Below are 20,173 nucleotides of genomic sequence, written 5' to 3'. Positions count from 1 at the left end.
AAAATATTTCTTCATTACATTCATTGTACAATCTACCATGTAATTTGATATTCGCGTCCCGATATTAAAAAGTGAGGGCAACGGAAGGAAGTAAAAAAATTGGGCACCCATTCACTTTCACACATTTATTCGAAGTGCACATATGGCATTGTTATTACATTGTTTATTTATTGGGTTGTAATGTTTACAAAAAATATCATTTGCAATTTAGATTGACTTAAACAAAGTGCTTACTATTAAAAATGATACTTATCTATACTAATATTATAAATGCGAAAGTAACCTTTAAAATAAACTATAAATTACCTTAGCGCTCTAAGATAGTATTCATTATAATCCGGTTTAATTGTAGCAGGAAGTCATTGTCGCATTAAAAGATATCCGGTGTATATACATATTACTGGTAGTGTTATTACATAATGACATGTACAAAACAAAAATATTAAATAAGAATTTTTTCAAAAGAAATAATGTAGAAAATTAAACTCAGATACGTTGGAACTGGTTGACAAAAAACCTTATTTATCTTTTTGCGATTCTCCGAGCACCCATCACGTGGGAGGATATATGCGAAACCTATAAAAAGTAGCCCTTTTGTCAAACTTTAAGGGAAAGTATCGAAGCGAAATAATTTCAACAAAAAGTGTAAATAAAAAACTATAAGCGCACCTTTCAATCAAATGTCGGGTGAGCGCAACCCTTTTATGCGTTTTGCAAAAGTTTTTATATACTGAGGCATCTGTTAAAGTTATATCTATTCTATATTGAACTTCAAATCTTTGTAATCTTACTTAGACACTAAACACAAATGTACTTACCCTATATATTTTTTATATAAATAACAATCAATATGTTTCCAGAAATACAATGTAGAGAAATCTTAATTAAAAATTGCAGAAATATTATTACCAAACAACATCAACGGATGGTAGTTTAATAACGATAACTTCAAATTGTATCCATCTAGGATAGTGATTGACTGAAGTGACGGTCTCAGCCAGTGTATACCAAAAATCTAGGTTCCTTATCGGTTTCCACCAAAAGAAATTGAAAATTCTTCTCTATTCGTTAGAAAAGTTGTTTACATCCATTGTTTACCTCAACTCGCAATGGTGTACAGATTTATGCTCCTTAACAGGTGATGTATTTATTTAACGGGGGGACATATAAGTATAGTCTAGTCCGGTTACAGATACAGTAGCCACTTAATGCCCCAGAAACATAGCGATTTGTATACTATAGTAATCCCTACAAATCAAAAACTTCCAAAGGAACAGAAAATTAAAAAAAATCATTTTCAATATAATTTATTAATTATATAATCTGAAAGTATCTTTAACACAATAATTTTGTCAGTAACACATACTTTATTCAAACACAAATGTCATTACCTACAAAGTGATAATAAATTTTTAGATTCAGACCAGATCAGTTTAGTGTCGCAAAGCGCCTGCGCGGGTGGTGGCCTTGACCGGCCTGCGCCAAAATTTCCAGGTCGTTCACCCGCTCTGACGCCCACCGCCACTCGTCTTTATCTTACATAAATAACTTAACTTGCAAGCCAATTACAACTCTATATCAAAAATATAAGGTCGAAATATTCCTGCTGAATGTAACGTTGAGGACGTTATATAAAATTAAATCATCTATATACCTATCAGATATAGAAACTTGTTTATCAATAAGACTACGTGTTGAAAAGACAGTATTTTTGTTTAATTCTGCACCTCAAGTTACCTGAATTTACAGGTTCTTTTTGACATTAACATTATATAACTAACAAGGGACACATAAATAATTAGTTTTTACTTGTTAGGGTATGATCTTCATATTTCATCATCACATTTCATCTTTAGTTAGTTTATATCCGATGTAATTGTAGACAGTCAATTTTTATTTAAATGTTTATCAATGTCAAGGTATGACTTATGAGCAAGGTATATATATGTATTCTAGAGTGTGTGATGATATAGCCCATATATACTATTATGCGTGATTGCTACCTGATTTCGCCAATGATGGCGGCCAGCACCTACAGAAAACAATCAATGTTTCCTAGTATCAGAATTGTTTCGGAAAGAAATTACGATGTTTCATCAGTTTCCTAAAATTATTCGCTGGAAAGTTAAAGAGGTTTCAGGAAGCGAGCAGTGTGCTAGGCTAGGAGGCAAGCGGGCCGAGACGGCAGCGGGTCACCCCGTCACGCGGCGACCTACACAGCACTCGCCATCCATTAGCTCGATTTCGTGTTCAAGTTCACTCGCGTTCCATCACCAAAAATATTTTAGTAGTGTGACGCAACCGGCACGGCCGCAGCTGCGTCCCACTCGAACGTTCGGCTGCGCTCTCAGTCCGCACCGCTCTCGCGCGACCTTGGCCGCGGTGCGCCCGCAAGGTTCAGGTCTTCGAACTCGAACGCGCGGTGCGGGTAGCGGGGAACGGGGCTCGAGACCCTCCAATAGCTCGCCGCGCAAGTCTGCGCGCGCTCGCGATTGGTCCACCGACAACGCGGCAATGACCTCGGAGACCGGAGTTCGAAGCGCGCCGAGGCTCGCTTCGAAATACAGACTGACAGGCTTCGTATGCCAATAAAGGCTATTTTCGCTCGGCGGTATCCGCTTCATAGTCGAAGCGATTGTATCGCACCGAGCGCTGATCATTTTGCAGACTTTCACTCTTAAGGGGAGACTCGCACGGTAACGAACAGAAGTGCGCGCGGCCCAGCTCAGTTCGTCGTTCGAGCTCGAGTGAGACGCACGCGACGCGTGCAGTGGCAGTTTCGTTAGACGAGCGACCTTCATCCTTCGCGACGTGCCGAGCGCGCATTTCGGTTTATGCACTCCTGTCCTATATTTTCGTTACAGTGATCTGGACATACGTTATATGTTTACGGTTTCAAATGTGGCTTTCGTGTAGTGCAGTGTGAAGGGACTATTAAATTATTTTGTTTAGTTTTAATCGTATGACTATTAGTGATGTCTCCGGACAGCAGCTATGGGCGTTATGATGCGCCAACAGCAGCCGACAGTATGATGAGTTCGGCTCATAAGGAGCGAGAACCAGAACTGCATATAGGTAGGCTATTCACAGATGACCATATCAACAGTTTGTTTACGTTTGGCTCCCGCCAAGAATAAAAGGGATTCACTACGAATTTCGATTAAAAAGATACCTGCACAATCTTATTAAACTGGTGATTGTGGCTTTATTTATTGTTATAGTAAAGGCAAATATTATTGAAAAATCATAATTGTTCGAAAAAAAAAAAATACTTATATATATTTTACTCGTACTCTTGTTGTAATTTGCTGTATATTTTATTACATCAAAAGTATTTTTTTTTATTTATTAATTTATATAAAACCTTACAAATTTACTATAATACGTATTATTATTAAATTGATTATAAAGTAACCTTTTGTCATTTTTCCGCAATTTATATAGAAATTGCAAAAAATTCAATAATAGATATTACAACTTTCGTATATTTTCGACGGCTATAAACATAGTTCATAACGACAGTCTTTCTAAGATGTTCCAACTGGAAATCGGTAAATTGGAATTTATCTTTTCTAATCTAAAATTACTTTCACTACTGATTTTTTTTTAGATACAAATTATATAATAAAAAATTATGTATTTATTTCACTACTATTTTAACATGAATACGATCTAAAAAACTCTTAAATGAAAACATAAACGCTAGAAAAGAAAGTTAAAGTTACAAGATAACTTTGCTAGTAAACGAAACTAACTTAAAATAAGTTTCCCGGCATAGTGATGTTCGTTTACATTACATAATAATCGGCACAACTTAAACGAATATTATACCGTTAATATTAATTATTGTTAATTTTATAACGATGTCACAAGCGATTGAACAGGGGTTTTTGCTTCACAACTCTTTTTGATTAATAGTCTCATAATTGTTAAAGAGAACGGGTATAAACGTACCTTTAGCTATTATTTCCTCGAGCTTGTTGCAGAACGAAAGTTTGATGGATTGATTGTTGAGAATTTTCGCTGCAGGGCTCGATGAAAACAATTAAAAAAATCATTGTGCTAAATATGTACAGCACTTCAAAGAATAATGCCGTTTCGCCCTCTGTGCGAATCGATGGGGCTCAATACATCCGCGGGGAACCTATTCTATAGATTCGCGTTGGATTCCTAATGATCTTATCGATTTTTATTGATTGATTTAATACTTTTGAAAGTCAATAACAATAAACGAGTTAACCGTTACGCCTGGGAAGTTACAACCCTTTATATTAATTATCCTTCAATAAATTGTACGATTTTTACGTTTTTGTTAATGATATTCATTTCGATTGTCAGTAAAAAATATAACATGAGTAGAACGGAGCGCCGGCGGGATCAATGCAATGCTAATGCAAGCTTCCGCCACACCGTAGTCACCACTTTTACTTTTCTCTCGAGACTTGTTTCTCTAGTTCATTCCACCTTGTCATTATAACTTTTCATTTATATATAACGTTTAACATAACAAATATTTCTAGTCGTCCGCGAAAGTTTATAATCAGGTTATTAATGTTATAAATTAAAACTGTTACTATTCTCAATAGATGATTATTAATGTAGACAATAAAAAATATTTTATACAAAGAGAAAATATACAGGTACTTACGAAATTGAACATAAGTATCTGTAAATTATTTTATTCGTATTATGCTCTTTTGTACAAAATCGTATATAATTTTATTGGTGGAGTAAAGTACGTGCCAAAACAAGAATTCTTTAAGACGGTGTTATAAATGTAGTTATTTGAAATATCTGAATAGACAAATTATAATTAATAAGACAAACGTGTTATCCGACTAAAAAACAACGTGTCGTACGTGATTGGGAGATTCGGCGATCTAATTATTTACAAACAAACATCGCCCTGACACAGATCCACAGAGAGGAGCGCCGCGCGGAGCAGGACGCGTCATGCGGCCCACTCTTCGCTTACACTTGCACGCTTGGGCGCCATCGCCGCGTTACGTGGAGCCAACACTTTCTAGCGCACTTTCCTCGCCACTTTAATTGACGTAACGAACGAGCGACTCTCACACACGCTCAGCAGAAAAAACGCTCGAGTTGCATCACACGAAAAGAAATGGATGCACGAGCATGAATCGCTTGCACTAAATAGAGAGCTATCTAACCATCCGATGCGTTCTCATCGATCCCTGCGCTGTGACGCAACCCATCGAACGCAATAGAAGAAGTCGAAATATTTAGTCGTAGGCGCCCGCTCACTGCCACTAAAAAAAGAAAGTAACACCATAGAAAGCGACCGCGCCGAACGTCGACCCGAGGCAAGTGGTTGACGCCTGAAATAGAAAGTTTCTTCCTAAAGGCCGGTGCGCTCCCTTAACAAATAAACAAATATAGTCGAGGGAAAGTGAGAGCAACTGGAGGCACCAAACGCATAAACCCGTTCCCGGCGGAGTTCCCGCCATCGACGTCCTGTGAACGTCATGCACGATGCACCCATCCGCCATCTTATCTAACACTGCCCTAATAACAAATTGGTTCTGTCATTAAACATTTACCCATTTTAAATTTTGTAGTCATATTATCATTAACTTAATGTATTTTATAATTATTCTCTGAAGAATAATGATTTTATTGATACGCTTCTGATAAAAACTAATCAAGTGTAATTAATTATTGTTATCCAAATTATAAAAAGTTCTTAGAGCCAGGAAGAACGTGAGTGTAGACTCGTAATGTAAGGGTCAACGACTTCGCTCAAGTGCAGTTGAGAATCTTAGCGCTTTCTAAAATAACTATTCAGTGTCACCAACGCACGCAACATGATGCGCTTGCGTCACTCGCTTTATTAGCGACGTACGAGTACGTATGCACCTTACGTAACGCTCTCTCATTAGTTATCTATAACAATCACAAATTTTATTTTTGTTTTAGAAATAAGTATCTCGCTTTGTTTATGTACCCGTGTTATACATTGTTTGTTATCGAATCTGTACCACCTACTGTTTCAGTTAAGCTTGTACACCGCTAAAAATAAAATACTATTAATAAACGTAATAAGGAATTTATTTTCTCAAAGTGCTCTTTCATTTGTTACAGAGTTCGATGGTACCACTGTGTTGTGCCGAGTCTGTGGAGATAAGGCGAGTGGATTTCATTACGGCGTGCATTCCTGTGAGGGTTGCAAGGTAAATATTATTTTCTACTACATATTATGATGTTATTAATTACAATTTGAATTATCGTCGCATTACAGCATCCTCACCAACACTTATAGGATTTATTAGCGCCGCCATGCTCGTGTACCACTCACCTACTAAATTATATCATAGTAAATAATTAGTTTCAATCCGTCATCAACATATTATTCTGATAAATACGTACGTTAATTATGACAATCATCACGAAATACGGAACCATTAGCATATTGTCTTAAAATACTTTAAAAATATAATTACCCTTCTCGAATACTTAACGTTAATTAAGTAAACCGCCTACTTTTACTTACGTACATATGGACGGGCTCAAGTTACATATATTCATTTATAAATAATGTGCCATTTGTGTATAAGCGCCACAACTGGGAGTGTTTCAATGTCCTAGAATATAAACGGCAAGGTTGCCTTACACGGAAGACAATCTCTCTACAGATAACAAAGTTCGACCGTGATATTTTTGATGCATTAATATACGAATTCTTCGCCTGCTTATTTTTTGTCATCTGTACCATTAATATCGTATTAAGTACATGCTTGATTTATTAGTTCAAATGCGTACGTTAATAAGGGAATGTAGGTGAATTATTTACATGTTTTGGGGTCGATGGGTTCGTGATGTACCTGCTGGCCTCGGTTCAGCGGTCAGTTCCTTGCGCCCTAATTTTATAAATCTTATTTTTGTTGTCGATACCTGCTCGGTCGCCCGGAACAATCACACGGGAACGAGTCTGCTTTTTAAATGTTTCGTTATAAATTGCTCCACTTTGTATTTTTTACAAAGGGGTCGAGGTCAATCCGAGTAACAAAAAGGTTAACCGGCTTCCTTTACTTATATGTATTTATAAAATATAGCACATTAGATGTTTTTAGAGAGGTTTAGCGAGCGTATTTAAAAAAAAAATTAACCTCATTGAATGCAACATCACCCGCATAACTTTTCCACTTGATCTTTTTGTCTCCGAATAGGAGATTTCCTGTATTAGTTTTATTAAGAACACTTGAACTGTCTGAAGATGTTACAAAAAGTACAATCGCGTACAAAATTTTAACGTCGATTAAATTGTCATATTTAAATTATATAGTATGAAAAAATGTAAGATGTTATAATATTATTTCGACCATTTATGTGTAATATAGGTCACATTTAAATATCTAGTGATTTTAAATTTTTAATACTATTGCATATTATATTGTCCTTAACTTAATTGCATTGTAAATGGTTACAATAGTTGCGACTACCGTTCAAGTCTCGACCGGCTAAAGGTCATTTGTATGAACGTGAAAGCGATGCGAGGAAGACGGGAATAGAAGTGCAAGTGTATAATAAAACCGGTTATAACTTACAAGTTTGTCGGCAAAGCGCGGAACAATGTGTGTCCTTGTGGATCACGGTCGTCTGGACCTTTGTAATCGAAATTAGCTTTATAGCTATGGTTGACGATCGATGACACGCGGAAAGACATACTCATAACATTTTCATTAATGTTGCAATTATAATGTTTTGTTACCTTATTAAGACTAAGTAGTATTATAATTATATATTCTATGTATTTAAACATCGAAAAATATATTTTCGGTTTATTTATTTGCTACACAAAAATTAAAACAGATCGTCCATATTAAATCAGTCTATGGTATTGTTTATTCAATTAGTGCTCTAAATTTAAACGCGCTATAGGTTTTTTTTTAATGTTGATGGGCAAAAATATGTAGACATAAATATATAAAACGATTCTAGCGCCAACTAGTGACAGATATAAAATCTGAAACTATAGTTCGGCTATTCGCCGCGCGATGGCGCTGTACTGGGCTGCAACAAAACAGCCTCACATGTTCAACTGCGAACGAAAATCGTGAATGAATGGTTTTTACGGTCTACTACGAGCGGGGCGCGTGTCCGTACGCACTGATGTCAACGAACTCTAGCTTATTACTATTGCACGTTTATTTAATATTTTAAAATAGCTTAAATGCCATACTTACCTTATTATTCAATAGGTTTTGTTACTTTCATTTGTAGTACAAATAATAAGAATGCAATCGCATGTTTTATTACAATCTTTGTATCGAACATAAATGAAGAACTTTTTATTAAATCACTTTAACGTTCTTGCTATATATTTGACTTGAATTAAAATTATATATAATAAAAATTAGAAATAAATACTTATTGAGTTTACTTATTGGTAATTCAATTTCTGTAACCATTGCTTATTATTGTTTATTCTATGTAATTGAGAGCAGTGCTATGATAGCTATATATTACAAACACGCATATTTTCATAGCTATGCACGTTCTTTGTTCGTCATGACCGACATATTTCATCGTGTTGTGGGTCGCTTATTTTTCGGCACCGATCTGCAGTGCAGGGCGCGCGGTCGACGACCCCGAGCCTCACGCCTCTCGTACTGCCGCAGCCTCTTCTTGCCGTAAGAACTTTTACGGTCAACGAATGTATGTACGCAACGTGAACGTAACCCACATTATTTTTGAACTGTCAGCTTAAAAGTTCGTTGATCTCACTGCGTTCATTTTTAATAAGCACATCCCACAACACACTGTTACCTCGGCAAATTAGTTCGATCATTTCAATACATTGATCTGTCAGTGCGACTTATCTTTATTGCTTAAGTGGATTGAAAACATTCGAGAATATGCGAGTTCAAGAAAATTGTTACCGTGATTTTTTTATAAATAGGCAGACGTACTTATGTTTAAAACGCTCGTTTAGTTTTTTAGTTACAATGACATAATATATCTGCGTAAAATAGTTTATACTGGTTAAATATAATAAGCATAGCGATAGTTCGCAATACGAATCGAATATAGATTCGCGAAATGACGGGAAGTGAATCACAAGTGATATGAGTCAGTGGCTTTGTTATCAAGTAAACATCTGCACACCGGCGGGCACGTAGTGGACTGTTAGCTAAAGCGGGGTCGGTCATCGGTCGCTTCCTCGTAAACCGAAGCAGTCGATGCGTCAGCATGTTTTCTTTGAGGTAATGTTAAGTCATTGTCCGCGACACCGTTATCTGTGTTATAGTCTCGCTATTGCTTGTAGACTGGTAGAAAAAAGAACTTTATTTAAGTCGCATTTATTTATAGGCCCAATACCTAACCTAAATAGTTAACCTATTCTTACTTATTATCGTTAAGTAATTTGTGACAAAGCCAATTTGAAATAATCGTATTATTGACTCCTTCGATTCTTTACAAAGGTACATACTTTAATCATTTATCAGCACTTATATAATGTGAATATATTATTAAATAATACAACTGAAGTATAACTAAGAAAAAGTATGTCAAATGTCAATAGTAAAATATTTTCTTTAGTTAAATACGAGTGCTGTGCAAGTAACATAGCTATCGAAAAATCTCGAAGATTGCTTGACCTCCTTCATTTTTAAGAAAACATTGTTTCAATGTTACTTATTATTGTAAATTACGTAGCGGTTATACATGATGAACCATATATGGTTTATATACAATGATTAGTGGGAAAAGTGTATATTAAGACAACGAACATTATTACTAATATACACAAATAAATAGAAACGAAAGCGTTTTGAAATTTATAATAAAGGGAGAAAAAAGAATGAATGTTAAATAGGCTAACTAACCTCAATGACGTAACGTAATAGTAACTACATATACTTCAGGCGTTATGCGAGTATTTCATATTTATATTTATTTAATATAAATATGTATTTTACAAAAACTATTTTTTATACTTTTTCTTACTGATATAATTATAACAAATATTATGAAAAATATATATTTTTAGGTGTAGGTCGTTTTCTAATATCGGCTTATAAATTGATTTAAAAAAAGACGTTATTTAAACCGATTAACAAATAATTAACGAAGGTTAATTGTTTTGATGTTGCCTTGTTAATTGTTGAACGATTAATGGCATAATATTCATAATAGTGTATTTATATTGTCATCGAGTATAACTTATCAGTTATTTTAATTAGGAAACAGGGTTGAAATATTAATTAGTTTAACTTACGCCTGTTTAAATTGGTGATCATGTTTTAACGTTGTGAACCATCACATATGAGTTTTACGGTATGAATTATGACGTCGTAGTTCTTTCTAGTCGTACGCGCCAGTTGTGAACGTTCGAAAAAGGTTTTGTTTTCGAGTAGCAGGTCAACGACCGCACGGCCGGTCACTGCCCGCGTTGCGACCAATTATGGGCCACTCGCACAGCGCACAATGGATCGATGGCAGCGCGAAATTGGGCCAGCGACCCGAGCGCCTCTTGCCCCGCACACCGCTCCTTCCGCCACTCTTCGCAGCCTCCGCTAGCCACCTAAACGCAGACAGTAGTAAACTGTATCAACTAACAATAAATAAATCGCGCACCTTAGTTCGGATACTTCCAGAGTTCAACTCGCATTTATTAAAAAAAATTGTAGGAGCATTCGGATATGTGTTTTGACTAAAAATATATAAACAATACGGTACAAAAAATGATAAAGTCACATTGGATGCATCTGCTATGTAGCCCTATAAATTAAATTAGACCGGTGCACCCCTAGGTGCAAGGAGCGCGCGCGCATTGAGGTAGGCCGTGACGCATAGCTGACGTCACCGGGCGTAAAGCCGGTCGTCGCCCCGAGCTGCCCGTGTCCTAGCTCCCGGGCGACGAGGAGTAAGAGAGGCGAAGAGGGGCCGATCACGGCTGTTGTGCAATCGAACGGTCGACGACCCGGGGTGAACGGCCTCGTGCCGCGACGCCCGCCGGGATGCGCCCGGCCTATATCCGGCGCACCGGTGCAGTGGCAGCGGCGCATTCTAGAGCGGCGCGGACCGTTAGGAGCGCGATCGGGCTGAGGCGGTGCGCGGGGGCTGAGGCACTCTCACTTTCTCGGGTGGGTCGGCGGCCGGCAAGTAGGTCGCGCGGGTAACTGTGCGCCGTACGCCGCAGCGCCCGCACAGTCCGCTGTCGGCCATCATCCGAGTCGGTGCAGTGCAACTATCGCAAACTTTAGCCACGAACCGCGTTTACGTACGATAGAGTTGTCAGTGAGTAGGACGCGCGACGGTGCTAGTGTCGAGTGAGTGGTATTGGCTTGCTAGTGAATGGTGCTCGGCATGGCTTGCGGCGCAGAGTTGCGCGAGCGACATTCGGTGTTGGTGAGCATGCTGGAAGCCCGCCGAGAGTCCAGTGACTCTGGCTGCTCTAGCGACGAGAGTTCGGATCTCGAACGTGACTCTAACTGTAGCTGTAATCCTCAGGGCTTCTTTCGTCGCTCTATACAACAGAAGATACAATATAGGCCCTGCACTAAAAATCAACAGTGCTCCATCTTAAGAATAAACAGAAACCGGTGCCAATACTGCCGATTGAAAAAATGCATTGCCGTTGGAATGAGCAGAGATGGTAAGTTTTAAATATTTTTTTATACTTGGTTAAAAAATAAAGAGAAAAAAATTGTCTAGTAAATATTTAGATAATGTTCGAGTATGGTGAATTAGTATGAATGAAAAAAATTGCAATCATTATTTTTTTAACCAATATTTTGTATTATATTGATAGTATAAAACCGCAATAAATATATGTAAGACATATTTTTCCGTAATACATTTACATCCTATCGTTAAGCGCTCAACTAAATAAATTGATTAAGATATATGCGTGCAATTTGTATAATAAGGCTGATCTTGCATTATTTTATTCAATAATCTGATCACACCAAGTGGGTCGCGCTCGCAAGTTGCGAGCACGAACGCGATTGCTACTCCGCGATCAGATCCTATTTCGCGTTGCCGCAAGCGGGGCAGAGGGGCGCGGAGTGCGGGGTCCGGAGGACGTGTGCGGTGTGGGAGGTCGGTTATGCAAGCGCGGGTGAGCGCACGCTAAGCGGGTCGACGCCCGACGGCCGCAAGCCGCTCCGCTCCGCTCGTTGCGACACTAACATCGCTTATGCTTGCCACTTCGAGCCTAAACGCACGGCGCGCGGAGAAAGCGGAGAAAGGTGCATTTCGTAAGCGCGAAAGTGAAATTTGTGTTTTCACTTTCGTAACGCGGTTCATCGTCCTCAAAACATTTTCTCTCATATAAATCACCAACGTAATAGGGCTAGAAAATATATCTCTTTTATATCTATTGAAAACTGTGTCACATCGGACCAATAACAACTTATGGAAATAAAAAGTATAAACTTTATGGAATGCAAAAATAATTCGGAATATATTTGTTGTAATAATATTTATTTTTTATATTTAATTCCATAATTCATAAAAAAAAAACACATTAACTTTATAAATATTAATTTGTTAGTTCATAAATACTTAATGCAGTCAAAAATAATAATAAATTGAATTATGAAGAAAAACAAATTTTAATTCATTCATCCACATTATCTTATTTTTATAATAATACTATCACTGCACTGTTTATTGAATCTTAAAGATAAGCAGGTTCGTATCGACGACATGTCAAATATTTAGTTCCGCCACTCGTTAGTAGATGGCGCTAATCATTTAGTCTTGTCCGCGATAATCTATATTTTAGAGAAAAGTGTATTTTTTAAATATTACTATTTTAAGGGATTTGTTCTTCTGTTATTTAAATATTTACAAAATATTTTTTTGTTAATGAAAACAATAATTTTAATGTCGACATACTATATTACTATGTCTACGACTATGTTACTATTTTAAAATAATTGAGACATTTTAATTTAATCATGAATAATATGACCCAAAATATTAATATTATAAAAACTTATTAAAACTAAAAAAATAATTACAACAATCATAAGTGTAGTAACTTATTAAAAATATAATTATTTTTATCTGTTTTTTTATTTTATTTTATTATTATGAAACTCTTAATATGTATGAAGAAATAAAATAAGATAATAGAATTATTTTAAATTAATTGTATATTGACAATATTGGATAACAATTTGATTTAAATATACTATAATTTAGTTATTGGATAATCAATGACAGGATAGGATTTAAGATCGTAGAATTAGAAGTATCAGTGAGGAGTGAGAACGCGCGGAGAGGTATATGCGGGGGCAGGGGCCTGCGCGGAGTTTATTGACGGCGGCCCCCTCCCGCCTCCTACCGCGCGCCCTCCCTCCTCAAGTTCAAGGTTGGCGCGGCGCGCGCCGCGGCGCAGTGCGAGGGAGTCCGGCCCGCGCATCGGTCGTCAGCCCTCTTTACTATCGCTATGTCAGTGCGTCGCTCCGCAGTTCGCCACGAGAACTCGAGGCTCACTCACAGTGGTCGCTCCGTTGCAAACCGCTGACTATAACGCGGCGTACAAATATAACAACAAAACATTGGATTACTACTGCACATTCGGATTACAGTGCTTGTGCTTAGATCTTATTTTCGTGCTATGTGACACTTGACTTAAATTAATTATAAACAACTACAGTTACCAAACTTATTTATTAGTGGCCTTTGGCTGTGAATTACTTAGTTTATAGTGAAAAACAGTTATGGTCTCAGACATGGGTGAAGATTTACCGATTCTTAAGGGAATCCTAAACGGAGTCGTGAAATATCACAATGCTCGTATGTATTTGTTTACCTATTTTTATAACGACATTTCAATTACCCTTTATTAACATGGGCTAATTAATTAAAGAAAATGTAGATACTTCAATTTGTTTCCATAACATCCATTATGGCTATTATTTCATTGATAATATTTAAAATAAAAATGATGTTGAGAATTAGTTGTAATAATTTTGGATCATTTTGTCAATTTTATTATTGTTCTATCATAATGTTTTAATTTTTTTTTTATTACAATATTTTTTTTCTTGAATTATAATTCATTTATTCAGCAATAGATATTGATTAATGAAGATTCAACAATAAAACGGATTCAATAAAACATCGTAAAACGTACATACTCTCATTGTTTGAGCAATAAATACGCAAAAGGAGAATATTTGCATCAACAACTGCGAACAATAGGTCGTGCATCTGGCGTGACACACTTAGCGCAGGGAAAGTCAGGAGAAATGGCGAGAGGGCGCTCTCCGCTTTCGTTTTCAATCGTGCGCTGAGCGCACAAACACTTTCACCGGCGCACGGGCATGAAGGCCATAAGCGGCGTGTCCGCCCCCGACGCATACTGCCTTTCGATCCGCAGCATACCTAGCACGAGAAAGTTGTAACACTTTTGCACATGACCTCGCGGTTCGCGCATTGTCATTCGTTTTCGAACTAGTTCACTAAATCGCAATAGGTTAGTCGGAATATTTTCAAATTGAGGGTTGATCGTTGCGACGACGGACGATGAACTTTACCCTCTTTTGTCAGCTGCGCGTGCACATGGCTCGATATGCACCCATATTTACGCGCATGTACTGACAGCTGCAGTCCTACTGTATGTGTATGCGTATACCCTAGCCGTGACCTTGCATAACAATTCCGTAGTTCAATTGCGGCAATAATTTGAATACTGAATTTTAGCTTTTTGAAGTATATATTAATTTGAGGTTTTCTTTGTTGCAGCTGTGCGATTTGGGCGCGTTCCGAAACGCGAAAAAGCGCGTATTTTAGCAGCAATGCAACAATCTTCTTCGTCACGGGCGCAAGAACAAGCAGCAGCCGCAGAACTAGATGACGCCCCGCGGTTATTGGCCCGAGTGGTGCGCGCTCATCTCGATACCTGCGAGTTCACCCGCGACCGCGTGGCCGCCATGCGCGCCCGCGCTCGTGATTGTCCCACCTATTCTCAACCCACTTTGGTAAGTTTAACCTTTTTTATTGATATATTTTGGAAAAAGAATTAAATATCATTTTTAATTTAAAAAAATCTATTGAAACAATTTTCTAATTTCTTAATTTTTTGTCGTAGGCTTGCCCACTGAATCCAGCGCCCGAGTTGCAGTCTGAGAAAGAATTTTCTCAGAGATTCGCCCACGTTATTCGCGGTGTGATTGACTTTGCCGGTCTCATACCTGGATTCCAGTTACTCACGCAAGATGACAAGTTTACTTTGTTAAAGAGTGGACTCTTTGACGCTCTATTTGTGCGGCTTATTTGTATGTTTGATGCTCCGCTCAATAGTATAATATGCTTAAATGGTCAACTTATGAAACGTGACTCAATTCAAAGTGGAGCCAACGCACGTTTCCTCGTAGACTCTACATTTAAATTTGCAGAACGCATGAATTCCATGAATTTAACAGACGCCGAAATCGGGCTCTTCTGCGCTATTGTTTTAATTACACCAGACCGACCAGGTCTTCGCAATATCGAATTAGTAGAGCGAATGCACGCGAGACTGAAAGCGTGTCTACAAACTGTCATTACCCAAAATAGACCAGACAGACCTGGTTTCCTCAGGGAATTAATGGATACTCTACCTGACCTTCGTACGCTTAGTACGCTTCATACAGAAAAACTGGTTGTATTCCGCACAGAACATAAGGAACTACTAAGACAACAGATGTGGGGTGATGAAGAAGGATGCTCCTGGGCAGATTCAGTTGTAGACGAATCAGCTCGCAGTCCTATTGGGTCTGTGTCTAGCAGCGAATCTGGTGAAGTAGTAGGCGACTGTGGTACACCTTTGTTAGCCGCAACCTTAGCCGGACGCCAAAGGTTAGACTCTCGAGGCTCTGTCGATGAAGAAGCTCTCGGTGTTGCTCATTTAGCGCACAACGGACTTACGGTTACACCGGTGCGTCCTCCACCGCGGTATCGTAAATTAGATTCCCCAACTGATTCTGGAATCGAATCTGGCAATGAGAAACATGAAAGAATCGTCGGCCCTGGTTCGGGCTGTTCCAGTCCGCGGTCGTCGCTCGAGGAACACACGGAAGACAGACGGCCACCAGCACTGGCGGACGATATGCCTGTTTTAAAGCGCGCATTAGAAGCACCACCGATTCGTCCATTTGACGCACCACGTCCGCGTTCGCTCATGGAAGAGGCATATAATCGTCATAAAAAATTCCGTGCTATGCGCCGTGATACTGGAGAAGCTGAAGCGCGACCAATGCAGCTGACGCCGTCGCCGCAACCCCCGCAGCACCCGCACCCCGCAAGCCCTGCCCATCCGGCGCATTCGCCAAGGCCGTTACGTGCTTCTCTCTCTTCTACGCACTCGGTGCTGGCTAAGAGTCTTATGGAGGGTCCTCGTATGACCCCGGAGCAGCTGAAGCGAACAGACATTATCCAACAGTATATGCGACGCGGCGATGTGGCTACGGGTGGCAGTCCAGGCACAGGTGCAAGCGAGGGCTGCCCCCTGCGCGCTGGTGGGTTGCTTACATGCTATCGCGGAGCGTCTCCGAAGCCTGAGCCAGTACTGGAGCTGCAGGTTGACGTTGCGGACGCGCCTCTTAACCTCTCGAAGAAGTCACCGTCGCCTCCGCGCTCCTACATGCCGCGCATGCTGGAAGCGTGAGGCCGGCCTGCGGAGCCACACGTCTCCGCTACCCCACCCCGACCTACTTTAAATTGAATAAACTATGTAGTTAATAATCGTTCGCAAATCGGTTTAATATATTATATGTGATAATTCGTTTAAGACGCGTGCGTGTGTGGCCGGTGCCGGACGAGGAGAGCGCAATAGACTGAAAAATAATTTAAGACTATATAAGTATAATTATTTATAATGCAATGCAGCACCGGTCGTGGTGTGTTTGTGAGTGTATTGTATGTGCGTATGTGGGCGTGCTCAGTCATTTGTTTGTTAATATAATGACAGGTTGTCAAATTAAAATAAAACAAACTTGTAAAAATTATGTGTCGATTTTATTTTCTCCAATCCAAGCTAAAATCAGTAAACTAATAAAAAAATAAATTGCATTCACAAGTAAAAAAAGTATATATATTTAAGTTATTTTTATTCATTAACTTACTTTGAAGGTACTTTAAAGCAATAAAAATCAAAAAAGTATAATAATCGAGATGTAAAAAACTGCTACCTTATTGAAGTGATTCTACACTTATTCTTATATCTTCTACTACAGCGTAAATTAATTTTCTATAATCAATGAAATAATCCCATAACAAATACTAGACATTTTAAATAAAGTCAATTCATAATTAAATGCCATTGACTAGGCTAGGTCGATGTTTTATTTAATTGTTAAATGTTTCATAGAACGGTCTTATGTTCTGAGATAACTGAGAAAACATTAACGCAATCAAAAAAATTACAATCAAACAAAATGATAATTTTGATGTAGTACACTAAATTGATAACTACTATAGTTAGAACCGTTCAACGGCCGCCCTAGGCCTCGGCCGCTCTTCCGTCCTAATAGCTGCCGCCTATGGTGACCCTACAGCGAGCTTCCTTCTTCCGCACGCCACGTGACAAAATCGCTGCCACCTGCCGACACTTCCTCAATCGCTTTGGAGATATTTAAATATTTTTATTATGAAATTAATGATCAATGAAAACGCATATAATAAATAGAGATCTTATAATATATTCTGTTTATAAATTTGAATTAAAATATGATACTAGTAACATTCGATATCATATGACAGTTGAATGTTTGACAATACAATTAGTTTGATTAATTAATATATTAATTAACCCAACCATACATATTTACAAATGAGAGTATTTTGTAGATTAATAATAATGACTTAATAAATATGCTTAAAAAAATAATCTAAGATTATAAGTCGACTAAAAATGTCAAATAAAGATTATTTTAATAATCTTATAGTAGTTGAATTTGTTGAAGTAATTAGATATATAAAAAAAATGAATTTAAAAAATAAGTATATTTATTGAATTCAGCGTCAAACTTTCAGTCTTTTTCAGCGTCTGCTTACATTCGAGTTCAGCGTAGAGCCAATGAATAAAACTTTTTAAAAGACTACTGCTTGTTAACATCGATATTAAAAAAATAAGATATAAATGTGACTTTAATTTTTTATTTACGTTACTATCATTGTTATGATTTATCAATAATAAACACAGTACAATATACACCGTTAAAGATACGTGGAAACAGATTATGAGAATATTTGTTATCCAAGAACTCACAATCTGTAAGCAATGCAGGATCATTTTAGGATTGTATAATTATAAATTTCAAAAGATATAATTTTTCTATTATGCTTTTTTAAGGATTCAAGTTTTTGAAAGACTTTATACAGAATAAGAAAAAAAAAATGATTATACAGGGTTATTGGTAATTCGACGTATTCCCGTTAGGAGGTGATAGCGGTGATTATTTGCGATAATTTTAACTCCTATATGCATTGATCGAAAAGTGAACCATTTTTGAGTTATCACGTTTTTTAGATTTTTTCAAAATAAGTCAAAAATGCAACTTCAAAAATTTATTAAAAAAAAACTACTAATTAAAATCTATTTTTTTCTTCTGATTTATAAAAACGAATAAACACTGGTTATTTGTCAATATTAAAACAATTATTATCCTTCCAAATTTAAAAGAGACGGCAAAAGATATTTTTTCAATTTTTTTTTTATTTTTTTTCCACAAAAATGACTTAAAAATAAAAAATATCGTTATGAAACTTGTCCTGCAGATTATTTGAAAAACATAACCGTTTTATCAGTTCTTCAAAAATGTATAACAACTAGGAACTTATTTCAAAACAACCGAAATAAAATGACCACAAAATACGCTGGCAGAAATTTGTATTCGAACAAAACTTAAATTAGCGAATTTAATTGAACTTTGAATGTCTTGCAAATAAGTTTAATAGATACTTATCCAATGCAAGATTATTCGCGTCGGTTTCCTCTTCACCGGCTACCCGATGTATCAGTTTATAATAAGCGAATCCGGGAAACTGGTAGGGTTCAGAGACGACAAATTAATGTCGAAAGACTCCCAGTCCATGTTGTTAATTACTGAGAGGATAAGAATTTATCGATGAACCATTCGAACCATTTCGACAAACACCTTCGCCGCAAGACTCTCTGTAACAGAGCACAGCACACACAGCATGGTCTACAATCCATAATGCAGAATTCCATCACTACCATTTACCATTATACTCCTGCGCAAATTATTCACGAAGAGGTCCCTGAAAGGAGAGTTATTTTTTGTAGATTCATGCCTACCGCATTAAGCATTAATTTAGGAGTCGCGCCTTGTTTGAAAATTTGAATTCAAAATCGATCAAAATAGGATTACTAATTACCAAAATGAACATGATTGAAGTGAGAAAGTGCACAAAAATCCTATCCTTCTCGAAGATTTATTTACAGAAAGAAGAAGATTACCAAGAAGGCTACGAGACAAAATATCATATACCAGCAAGACAGATGTACTGCACATTTTCCTAATTGGAGTAGAGTAGAACCCATTCCGTGGCCTGGTAAGATAAGCTGTGGTCTGGGGTCACATAAAATCCCTAGTTTACGCCGTCTCGCCTTTATCATCCGCGGAAGACCCCAAAATAAGAATAAAAAAAGCGCATCAAATATGATGCGGAATAATATTGACTAATTCGGTAGTTGAGTTCTAAATTTTATTTTAAATTTGTATTTTAGTTTTATTTACATTGGGTATTGTTTTTAATTAATTTTGGGTGAATTTTAAAGAGCGAACTTTAGTCCAAATTCGTTCATGTTCGAATACGAATTTCCACCAGCGTCCTTTGTGGTCATTTTATTTCGATTGATTTGAAATAAGTTCCTAGTTGTTATACATTTTTGGAGAGCTGATAAAACGGTTATGTTTTTAAAATAATCTGCAGGATAAGTTTCATGACGATTTTTTTTATTTTTAAGGCATTTTTGTGGAAAAAAAATCAAAAAAAAAATTGAAAAAATATCTTTTTCCGTCTCGCATTTTTAAATTTGGAAGGATAATAATTGTTTTAATATTGACAAATAACCAGTGTTTATTCGTTTTTATAAATCAGAAGAAAAAAATAGATTTTAATTAGTAGTTTTTTTTTAATAAATTTTTGAAGTTGCATTTTTGACTTATTTTGAAAAAATCTAAAAAAC

The 20,173-nt window shown here is 37.2% G+C and overlaps 1 protein-coding gene across 4 annotated transcripts in view; it reads left to right on the top strand.

Moving 5' to 3' along the window:
- Nucleotides 1-16,967, top strand: part of LOC113399954 (ecdysone-inducible protein E75) — an 80,855-nt gene extending 63,888 nt beyond the window's left edge. For 2 of the 4 annotated variants that reach the window (XM_026639276.2, XM_026639277.2), the window contains exons 2-5: nucleotides 6,103-6,191; nucleotides 11,476-11,620; nucleotides 14,725-14,960; nucleotides 15,071-16,967. In XM_026639276.2, coding sequence (XP_026495061.1) covers nucleotides 6,103-6,191; nucleotides 11,476-11,620; nucleotides 14,725-14,960; nucleotides 15,071-16,627 — 2,027 coding nt within the window. In that variant the 3' untranslated portion in view covers nucleotides 16,628-16,967. Of the gene's footprint in view, nucleotides 1-2,732; nucleotides 3,076-6,102; nucleotides 6,192-11,475; nucleotides 11,621-13,355; nucleotides 13,774-14,724; nucleotides 14,961-15,070 lie in introns of those variants that run through there. The other 2 variants (XM_026639278.2, XM_026639279.2) reach the window with 2 other exon arrangements.
- The last annotated feature ends 3,206 nt before the right edge of the window (nucleotides 16,968-20,173 follow it).

Source organism: Vanessa tameamea, chromosome 8 (assembly GCF_037043105.1).
Source record: "Vanessa tameamea isolate UH-Manoa-2023 chromosome 8, ilVanTame1 primary haplotype, whole genome shotgun sequence".
NCBI lineage: Eukaryota > Metazoa > Arthropoda > Insecta > Lepidoptera > Nymphalidae > Vanessa > Vanessa tameamea.
Note: the sequence above shows the minus strand (reverse complement) of the source record. Positions and strands in the feature narration are given on the sequence as shown.